At 33.2% G+C, this 11,776-nt stretch overlaps 1 protein-coding gene and 1 long non-coding RNA gene across 3 annotated transcripts; one reads left to right on the top strand and one right to left on the bottom strand.

The window, feature by feature from the left end:
* Positions 1-843: 843 nt before the first annotated feature.
* LOC120354049 (probable serine/threonine-protein kinase clkA) lies at positions 844-4,884 on the bottom strand. Of its 2 annotated transcripts, none has more exons than XM_039440058.1 (2): positions 2,764-4,884; positions 844-2,641 (listed from the first exon to the last, which is right to left on the bottom strand). In XM_039440058.1, the coding sequence occupies exon 1, from the start codon at positions 4,816-4,818 to the stop codon at positions 3,607-3,609; it is 1,212 nt and encodes a 403-aa protein (XP_039295992.1). In that variant the 5' UTR covers positions 4,819-4,884; the 3' UTR covers positions 844-2,641; positions 2,764-3,606. The 2 variants fall into 2 exon arrangements, with proteins under 2 accessions (XP_039295992.1, XP_039295998.1); XM_039440064.1 differs by having other exon boundaries at positions 844-2,763; positions 2,886-4,884.
* LOC120354052 lies at positions 2,282-5,280 on the top strand. The gene is made up of 3 exons (XR_005572798.1): positions 2,282-2,368; positions 4,351-4,465; positions 5,185-5,280. It is a non-coding gene; the product is annotated as an uncharacterized LOC120354052 (long non-coding RNA).
* The last annotated feature ends 6,496 nt before the right edge of the window (positions 5,281-11,776 follow it).

Here is an 11,776-nt window from a genome sequence, read left to right as displayed (position 1 = left end):
TTTGTGAAGCAATGTATAATTTTTTTTCTGCTGTTCTCATGAGAGAAAAATATTTTTATGTGACTTTATCTCTTTTATTCTGAAGTTGATGCATTGAACGGATCTGGATGGCATAGGCATTGCATTGGCATGATGTTTAGGTTATGGTGCTCATATATCAGCTTTTATCTGTTACCAACTTCGGCTTGGGAGCAAATTTTTCGACCATATAGCAGATGCAGCTGGATATTATATAATTTCCTACAATAGAGCATAAAGCCTGACAAGACTCTGTTCTCGAAGTATATTCCGAACGATCTCTGGTCCTTAGTACCCTATTTTAATCCTTTGGAACTTATTAGAGATGCAGTCCCATAAATTATCTACATTAGGATTTTTGCTTGACCTGTATGATTTTATATGTTGTTTCACCACAGGTAATAGTTTTAACAACACTGAGTTCACAAATGATCAAACATTAATTACATATACTTGACATTTAAAAAGGGATTGGCGTTATGCTTTTGAAAATTAATAGGAAGAAAGAACCCTAATCTCCATGTGCTCCTCACAGGTCGAGATCACAAGCCAGAGAGAATTATTTTCAGAAAAATTTCATCTCTTCCTTAAACGATTTATAAGCTTCCTTCTGATTGGCTTTCTAATCTTAGTAAGACGTGATGTAATTGGTTCCTTAAGTTTCAGGGTTTTCCTAACTTAGTTATACAAAGATAAATAAAAATTTCTAAATAAATAAGTTAAGTAATAGTCTGAGAGTATTCTAATAAATAAATCTCAATAAATGATGCTATAATACAATATACATTTAATTTTTCATGTGAGCTTTGTGTACTCTTGGTTTTCATACTTTTTTAGATTTCAATAAATACTCGTGTAACAATAATAGTTGTCCTTATCTATTTAAATAAACCCTCCCTAGTATATATAATATATATTTTATGAGTAAAAATTATAATTCAATTTGTAATAGTTGATTGAGCAATCAGCTGGTTTGTTAGGTATCGATTCAAAAAACTGTCCATTGATCATAGATCAATTGATGTATTAAATCAAAACAAAGATTCTAACCTCAAAATGTACATGCAATCTTTTATTTTTTATAATCTACCAATAATAAACAAGCCGCTTTATAATTTTATTAACTGCCAAAGAATTCTCATTATTGTTTAATTACAATTTTGCATGGTTCTCTTATTGCTATTGCTCAATAGATAACATGATTACTCTTTATCATAAATAACATTCGATTTTACTTGAGCGGTACCTTGACTAGGCTATCTATTCTTTCCAATTTTTTACAATTTTATTAAAGCTCATTTGTTTTATTTCAAAAGTATTCCATGGTGCTACAACACCACGTCACATAATGCGCCCTCTGATTTCTGATACAAAATGATAATTTGGGAGTACAATATAGTTTTTATGATCCTGTTAGTTTTGGATCAGGAATCATGCAAGTTACAAAGCCTGTTGATAGATCTTGTGAGAAACGTGTCTCTTAAAAGTACAACAATAAGTATAATAACAAGTGAATTCAATTCAAATATATATGCCTTACATCGGCTAATCTCCTACTACATACAATACACAAATATAAATCATCTCCTCCTCTACACATAAACATAAACATCTTTGTCAAATAATACTTCTGCCCTCTGCTAGAAGTGGTTCTTTACGGCAACATGCCATCAAAGTAATTTGAACATTGGTGCAAAATCATTGCCAACCAAACAACACTATAATTCTCAGGCTTGTAAAATCTAACATTTCTATTCACTCTATATCGTATCATGACTTGTACATTTAATTTTTCTTTCTTAATTAATTTGGGCTTTATGTTTACATAATGAATAATTTTAATAGCTAGTCGTTGGTAATTTATCAACAAGAAATTCTTAGTCATTAAAACACATGAAAGTTTGGCTTAATATACTTTGGTTGAACAATGCGGTTTTATCATTTGGTAGATAATTTTAATATTTTCTCCCTTTATATAACACATTAATAATATAAAGTACTTTTTACAATATTTTACACATAATTTACATTTTTATGACACTTGAACACTTCGGGGATAAGATATTTTGGTAGGTCGTGATTCATTAGGCCTTGGCCGTTTGGATTTAAGGCAGGGAACAGTCGATTTTGTTGGATTCTGGTTTACTCATCTGTCACCATTTTGTGATCTTTGACTTGCATGGTAAGTTGGCTTTTAGTTGGAATAATTATTATTAAATTGGTTTGTGAGAGATTATGATGGTATTGATGGCTTCTAAATTTTCCATTTCCTTGTTTTAGGCACTGGTTTAGCTGGTCAAAGTGGATAACTTGTCGGCTGGATAACTGCATTGTGTGGTATTTGATACAGGTACGTATTCGGCAATTGGTAATGTAAATGACAGTTCCATCATAATATTTTTGTTTACTTTTCTCATCTTTAAATGTTACAATGATACAGCTTGAGGCTAGAGACATTGAACTTTGATATCTGTAAATAGTTTGGTGGTTTAGATGACCAATTCTATAATAATTCCAAGATTTGGGATAGCCTAGAATATTTACTTTGTGTATCCTGAGCTTTTCTGGGTTTCAAATTATTTTTGTAAAATCTAGAATCAACTTTCTCAACATATGGCACGCCCTCATTCCTCATTGCATTAATAACATATTCTTTAATTGACATCATAGTCATACCAATAATCATAACAAAGCAAATCAACATACTTATTATACTCATAATATAACCTCTTAGTGAACAATAACCTCATTCCTCATTGCATTAATAACATATTCTTTAATTGACATCATAGTCATACCAATAATCATAACAAAGCAAATCAACATACTTATTATACTCATAATATAACCTCTTAGTGAACAATAACCATGTACTTTCTCTCCCAATAAACAATTCACTATTCCTTTCTGTCTTGTTGCACATATTTCATCATCCATTAATTTCATACAATAATTTCTTTCATCATTTTCTAAACCTGTATCCATTATCAATTTTTCCTGGTTTTTGGGCATGTTCCTTTTATTTATTCCATAACTGCAATCATGACGGTAAGCTGCTTGCTTGAACCGTGTGTGCGTCGGGTGCATGATGGTCTCATTATCCCATACATTTCGGTGCCAGTTGTCCTCTCTGCATGCTGCCTTCCTCCCATGGTTGCCTGGTTTCTGGGCATGTTTCTTGCAGTGTTTGAACCTTGCATGGGGACGATAACCTCTTTTTTGGGGCTTTCCTTGTTGCTTTCTCCAGTGGGCCTTCCTGTGTTGGATTCCATGTTTCACTCTGACGTCATCCTGTCAGTCACACATCCTGCTTTCCTTGGTGGCGGTTTGCTCCTTGAATTTAGTGTGCCGCAGGTGGATCAAACGATGTTTGGCGGCATAGGTGTAGCATGTGGCTGCTGCTCAAACTTGGGGTGCTGTGGGGGGTTTGCATGCTGGTGCACAGGTTCAGTGCATGACTGTGGTAAATCATTTTTTGATTTTATTATTGGTAATTCTTTAATTGTTTCTGTGTTAATGCTACAAATAGTTTTCAGTAGTGGGTTGGTTACTAGTGGTAGATCTTTGGGGGGGGGGGGAATAGTAGACTTAATATAGGTTGTTGTTTATGGGCTGGTCCTGGTGCATGTTTGACTTTGGTGGCGGGTTGTTGTGGTGGTGGCTTTGTTCTGGTTGTTGGTTATCTGCATGTTGTTGTTGGTTTGTTTTTATTGTGCATGCCACTGTATATGATGTGTCTATTCTATGATGATTTTGATTATGTTTGTCCTGTTTTCTGAAATTTACATCCTGTTTATTATATCTATTCAGACGATCTCTGTTATCATAATATGCTCCTTTGTAATACTGTTTACTGTTTCTGTATTGAAACCTATTTCTGTAATTATTATCAAATGATTGACCTCTGTTGGTATTCTCAGCATACTTTGCACTTTGCGCATTTGCCCCAGTATTTGCTAAATGATTTTCATTATTATAATTTTTTCTGAAATTATTGCTATTATTCTGAAGAGAATGATTGGAATTTCCCGCTTGATAATTTACCTGACTTGGTTCAGAAGTAATGGATTGGATACAATGTAAATGTTCTATCAGTTCTTTACAACTGGAAATGGAAGATACCGCCAGTGTCATGCAAACAGGGAAGGGAAGCTTTTTGAATAGTATACTAGCTAGTGATGAATCGGCTAGAGATTCGTCCAGTTGGGAATTCCTATACATTACATTAGCCACAAACTCTGTATAAGATTGCTCGCCTCTACTATCATATGTGCATGATATAATTTCGGATAGTGCATCCAACTGCTTATGCTTGCTCCAATATTGTTGCAGGAACTGGGAGAGGAAATCATCCAGGCTCTTAAGATCTCGCACCCAGCTCTGGAAAAACATTAGTGGCTCACCGAGTAGTAGACTGGACAATTGGAAATGCCATACTAGCCAAGAGGTGGGTATCAGTTCCTGAACGGCTCTTATTTGATCCACAAATGGTCTGGGTTGCATGTGACGGTAGGAGTTATCAAATTTTCCAAGGTTTTGGAAAAGCTGAGCACCATTTATAAGTTCAGTCGGCACATAATGCATTCTGCTGGCTGGGATGTTTTCTATGCATGTCTCTATTCTGGAAACTTGTTCTTCATTTGCGGTCCATTTATTGTCCATAGTTTTTTTATTTTCGTTCATTTCACTGTATAATTTGGTTAACTTTAATTGTTGTCCACCTATGGCATTCTCTAACATGCCGTATCTCTCCCTTGATTTTACTCCTTCTTCCATTAGGTTTGCTATACATGTTTGCATGTTACTCTGTTCTTTAGTTATCTTTCCTATTTTATTATTATTTTCCTCCACCTTTGACTCTATCTCACATTTTTCCAATACTTTCTCCATTGTGACTCCCATGATAGTGGTACTTAGCTCCTTGCCTAATATGCCTACTTGTTTTTCAATTTCTTTGGGTACCTCATCCAACCACTCATTCACTTGACAGGTGACTTCATCTATATGGGTTTCTAATTCTTTTATAATGGTAGATTGCATATCTATTTTAATGTCTATCATATTTTCCATTTCCTCCTTGAAGCTAGAAAATTTTTCATCTATAGTTTTGACATCCTGCCTGACCATTTCGATATTTTCTTGGATATTTTCTTTGATGTTTTCTAGGATATTTTCTGCCCCTTTATCCTGGCTTGCTTGTATATCTTTCATCAATCCCGCCATGGCTTGGTTGAGCATGAGCTTAAATTCACTCAAGGAATCGTTCATCATATGATTGGTAGCATAATCAAATGAATTCATAAAAAAGTTCTTATATACTATATGATAGTATTCAAAACGTTGTGAATTTCTTAAACTTTAATAAATTTATATAGTGCTTTGATCAATTCCCCAATTCACTGATAAAGGCCTTATTAATAAATGAGCTCATTTAAGACAAATTTTGTACACTCACTATAACTATGTTCTTGAAGTTCTTGTAGAATAATTAATTATCTTCAATAATTAATTAGGCAGGTCCTTTTCGTCTCCGCTGGGCTCATGTATGGTCCAGATTTCTTATAAATTTCTATCAGTATTAAAAATATATTTATGGGAATAAATTACAATTAAGAACTCTTTAACAACACTGAGTTCACAAATGATCAAACATTAATTACATATACTTGACATTTAAAAAGGGATTGGCTTGATGCTTTTAAAAATTAATAGGAAGAAAGAACCCTAATCTCCATGTGCTCCTCACAGGTCGAGATCACAAGCCAGAGAGAATGATTTTCAGAAAAATTTCATCTCTTCCTTAAATGATTTATAAGCTTCCTAATCTTAGTAAGACATGATGTAATTGGTTCCTTAAGTTTCAGGGTTTTCCTAACTTAGTTATATAAAGATAAATAAAAATTTCTAAATAAATAAGTTAAGTAATAGTCTGAGAGTATTCTAATAAATAAATCTCAATATATGATGCTATAATACAATATACATTTAATTTTTTATGTGAGCTTTGTGTACTCTTGGTTTTCATACTTTTTTAGATTTCAATAAATACTCGTGTAACAATAATAGTTGTCCTTATCTATTTACATAAACCTTCCCTAGTATATATAATATATATTTTATGAGTAAAAATTATAATTCAATTCATAATAGTTGATTGAGCAATCAGCTGGTTTGTTAGGTATCGATTCAAAAAACTGTCGATTGATCATAGATCAATTGATGTATTAAAACAAAACAAAGATTCTAACCTCAAAATGTACATGCAATCTTTTATTTTTTATAATCTACCAATAATAAACAAGCCGCTTTATAATTTTATTAACTGCCAAAGAATTCTCATTATTGTTTAATTACAATTTTGCATGGTTCTCTTATTGCTATTGCTCAATAGATAACATGATTACTCTTTATCATAAATAACATTCGATTTTACTTGAGCGGTACCTTGACTAGGCTATCTATTCTTTCCATTTTACAATTTTATTAAAGCTCATTTGTTTTATTTCAAAAGTATTCCATGGTGCTACAACACCATGTCACAATGTCAATACAAGAAATATGCATATTATCCATAAACAAAACACATATTGTATTATCTTCCATCTATTTTCCCTACTTTCATAGAAGATGGCAAAATATGTTATGTTAATAAATTGAAAATAATTCATTCCAAGCATTATTTTTTCTATCCTATTCACTTGATATCATAAATCCATATCATAAGCTACAACAAGAGCATTCATATTACAGATTTTGTTCAAATTTGGATTTGATATGGTGTTTACAACTTCAAATAGCTCTCCTGTAAAATTGAGAAAAGTCAACATATCAAGTTATGGCTTCTAACCACAGAGTTAATGTGTCAATTGTTTTTCCTTCCATTTTTTCTATCAAACTTGTGAATAAATTACGTTCTAAATTTTGTTATTAACACCAACATATTCTTATTAATTGAAAGCAATACGGTATTGTACACTGCATCAAAATATCTTACTATTTCTGTTGACAGTATTGTATGTAATAAAGTGAGCTAGGTAACTTACTCTGGTAAAGACTTGCAGTCCATTGGTTGGTAACTCATCAAAAAGTGTATCATTTTGTGATGAAGTAATTGAAATAAAATCAAAATAAATCATTAAAATAGCAGGCCAATATGAATAATAATGGGAGTGAAAAATGCGTTTTTCAGATAGGCCTATGATTATTGCGGGCATTATGACTTTGAAGAAGATTGCTGACTGTATCCCTTTCTCCACAAGGATCATGTTAGTCAAGACTTTGATTTTTCCAATTTTTAACTACTGTGACATTGTGACTCTTGATATAACAGTTCAACTTTTACAGAGGATGCAGCATAACCAATTCGGTCATTCACTGGGGATGGACAAATATTTTTCCTCAAACAGCTGACTTCTTCTATAGTAAAGTACTTAAGCCACAGAACATTTCTGTTGAGTTAGAAATGTTACTTTTCAGTCCTATTCTGTGAATGACCGGGGGTTAAGTTTTGTGGTCATTCACTGGATAAGACGTAGTCATTTACTGGATTACATCAATGATACTGGATTATTTGGTTGTTTCATCATTGAGGTTTTTAATGAGACACAATTATATTTGTGTTGAAATAAGCCTAATTTTCTTGTATGGCGCTACAGCCCATGGTGAGCCTAGGCCTCTGCAGCAATCAACCTCCCCGCATCTCTATCATTGACTATGCCTCTCGATCCCCTCACTCCCAAACTCCTAACATCATTCAGCACCTCATCCAGCCATCTTTTTCTGGGTCTCCCTCTTTCTCTCCTATTGTAAAGCCTTTCCCGCATCACAATTTTATGGATTCTGCCCGCAGTAATCCTCCCCACATGACCCAACCATGATGCTCGACGGAAAAAACCCTATAAGGTGGAAGTTTTGTCATACACAGATATAGCTGAGTAAAAAAGTGGAAAGAGTAAAGTGAAGAAGACTTGAAAAAATTGAAAACAACGACAATTAAGAGTGATTTGTCACATGATGTGAGTGGTGAGGTGATACATTGGATGAATATAAAGGTTTTATGGTTCCAGAAATCAACACCAAATTATATTTTAGTGAAAGCCAGTCATATAGACTTTAAAACTGATGTCCTCGAATAGGGTGAAAAAATAAGAGGAAAAACTTCACTTGAGGTGACTGCCATTCCAAAGAATTATGAAAGTATCCTTCCTGTTACTGAGAACAAGAAACATGACGTTATACACTTGTGCACATCTGGAGTCATCCCAAACATGTACCATGATTATTACATGAATTTACTTACTTCAAATTTACAAAAAGAAAATTTGCCAAAGCCAGTACATGATGGAATCTGGTACTGATGATAAGACTAATTCATGCAAATATTTGTTTCTTGGAATATATCAGCCTGAAAATATAGCTAAGCGTTTTATTTCTCTGACTTTTTCTTGTAATAGTTCAACCTAGAGTTTCCACTGAACATCAAGCTAGTTTTTAATTCATATGACCATCAATCTGCAATAATCTATTAGATAATTTCCACAAAAACACACTAACATTAATGCTAAAGTTGATGCCCAACACTGGTTTCCGTGCTTGCAAGATTATTTATCTTAGAAACAAAGTATATTTTTGTGGAAATTCTAATAAATTATCAGAAGATTGCAACTTCAAAACTTCGATCAGTAACTTAATATAAATTGATGAACATAAAATAATTTAGAAAATCTGTTTCACCTATTTCCAATATGCCACTTTTATGATATTATATTTATATAATTATAATAAAAACTATATTTCAATACTAATTTGAATAATAAAGAGTGGATGAACCGATAAAACCGTTTTAATAACAATGAAAGCATAGGCACTATGTTACTTAGTTATTCTGTTGAGTTGTATGAGCTCAGAGGCAAAAGGTTTCATGTGTACATTTTAGTGAATTTTTCACAACCTCTATTAATGGTATCATTTATATTTTTACTTTGGCTATTTAGCTGATATATTGTATGCATTAGAGTATGAGAATACATAAAAACACATCAAATCACTTTGCTTATATGATTCTTGATTCAAATAAAAATATAAAAACTTTTAGTACCCTTTTATTAAAAACTTTGAAATATTTTAATGACTAGTTTCGACCGTAGGTCATTTTCAAGTTAAAATGAGAAAGTTTATTTTAACTTGAAAATGACCTATGGTAGAAACTAGTCGTTAGTATTTCAAAGTTCAGTATTTCAAAGTAGGTACACACTGCCATGTGTACCATCTTTGGACCACACCAGCTTTCACCACTGGGCCATGTGCGCCAAAAATGGCTCATACGTCACGTTTCCAAGCTCTGTGGCACAGGAATGGTACACATTGTAATGCTCTATGCTATATCAGATGAATGCTGAAGCCTCAGAGAATAATAATGTGTTCTTACCCAGTGCCATTATGATATTTTTAATTAATTGTGGAGTTTTTTGAAAAATACAGTTTTTCATTTGTGCTCAGTTACAAGATGCTAAATATTTATATTTATTATAGTTTATTTTTGCTTATTTTTCTCAAATATATGTATAACATGGTTAAATACAGCTGAAGCAGTCATAAATATATCACAAATACTGCATTTAGAAGGCACTGACCTAGAATAAAACAGATGAAGATGAACAGAGGGTTATGTTGGTTGTTTTCATTCTGTGCTCTGTAGTGTATCGTTATTCTCAATAATAAAAGTATAAAATGGATGATTATTTTATTCCCAATGAAGAACTATATCGTGCTTTGGATGAGAGTGATAATGAAGATTTAGATATGGAGTTTGAATATAATAGTGATAATGATCCAGCATATGAACCAGATGACGATTCTGATGTGCTGAGGACAATGGTGAACACAATAATTATGTTTTACAAGGTGAACAATTTCAAGAAAACATAGGCGACATTCATCAACAAGCTGACAATGATGAACAATCTCCTGCAATGAACAATCAAATTGAATCAAATGCCAGAGGACAAGAGAGGTATACATGGGGTGCTGTTGGTGAGTTGGGCCAGTTGACTAATTTCGACTACAATCTCAATAACAAAGACATAGGATTGAATAGTGATGTCATTGATACAATGACGGACTGTGATCCAGTTGATTTTGTTGAACTTTTCGTCAATGAAGGAGTTATTGTTTTACTAGTTACAGAGACTAATCGGTATGGTAATGCCAATAAAGTTGCCCATGATCTTGCTCATGCTGGGAAAAAATGTACTTGTAGGATTAAGAAATGGGTAGAAACTGACTGCTATGGAATGAAATGTTTCTTAGGCATAATTATGTTCATGGGAATGAACATCATGCCCACAATTCCTCACTATTGGAGGACAAACAGCAAGTTTTTATCCATGCTTCCCAAATATATGCCAAGAAACAGATTCGAATTGTTACTATCCAATTTCCATTGTAATAACAACAATGAGACCCCTGTAGGTGATAGATTGCATAAAATTCAAGGTTTTATTGATATTATGGTGGAAAAATTTTCCAATTTTGTCATTCCAGAGCAGTCCATGAGTGTAGATGAAAGCATGGTTCCTTTTAGGGGACGTATTGTCTTTTGCCAGTACAACAAACAAAAGGCCCATCCGTATGGAATCAAAGTTTTCAAACTTTGTATAAAAGACTGCTTCACAGTTGCATATAAAATATATGCCGGTAAAGAGGCAACTCCAGGTACAGATGTTTCATCGAAAGTAGTTAAAGAATTGTGTGCCCCTTATTTGAATAATGGTAGGACAATATTTGTTGATAACTGGTATACCAGTGTCAAATTAGCAGAGAAAATTCTTCAAAATAAGACACATTTGGTAGGGACATTGAGAAAGAATAGGAAATTCAATCCAGAATATGTAGTGGAAAAAACTTAGGAAGGGGGAAGTTGTTGCTCAAAAAAACAATAAAAATATAGTCGTTCTAAAATGGGAAGATCGAAGAGATGTGCTGATGCTATCCACAAAGCATGTGGATAACTTGGTAAGTGTGGTGAAGAATGGAAAAGAATCCACCAAGCCACAAATGGTTATAGATTATAATTCAGGAAAATCATTCATTGATCTGTCTGATCAAATGAGTGCATACCATTCTGGCTGCCTCAGAAGAGGTATCAAATGGTATCAAAAAGTTGCTTTTGACCTTCTGATAAATACAACTGTGGTCAATGCTTGGTCAATTTTCTAAACAGTCACCCAGAAATCATTGACTATAACAGAATTCAAAGAGGCGATTGTTGATAGTTGGCTAGAAAAGAAAAATAGGGTTCAACTAGAAGCTAGACCTCCACCCCAACCAATTCCTGCAACCCACACCGTTATCAAATCTGACAAACGGCAACGTTGTAAGAACTGCTATAAAAAGATCGCTAAGACTTTCGGTCGTTCGGTTGCTATTTCCAAAACTAAGAGAGTTCAATCAAAATGTAATGTATGTGGAATTACAATATGCAAAACCTGCTTTTTTGAACAGCACAAGTCTGTCAAGAAGTGATCATTTTTATTACTTGTATAATTTACTTCTATTAGTTTATTGTAGTTATGTACTTTTTCATATAAAATAAATGTATAAATTGAAACTGTTCATCTTATCTCTCTTTGAATCCTTAGAAGATTATTTGATGTATTTTGGAAACATTCAAACTTGCACACATGGTGTGTGTTTGATGTGAACATGAATGTTTATTATCTTTCACAACTAACATTGTACAGTATCTTTCTTTATCAGT

The sequence above is a fragment of the Nilaparvata lugens genome, chromosome 1 (genome assembly GCF_014356525.2).
Source record: "Nilaparvata lugens isolate BPH chromosome 1, ASM1435652v1, whole genome shotgun sequence".
Taxonomy (NCBI): Eukaryota; Metazoa; Arthropoda; class Insecta; order Hemiptera; family Delphacidae; genus Nilaparvata; species Nilaparvata lugens.
This window is presented reverse-complemented; position numbering and strand designations above follow the sequence as displayed.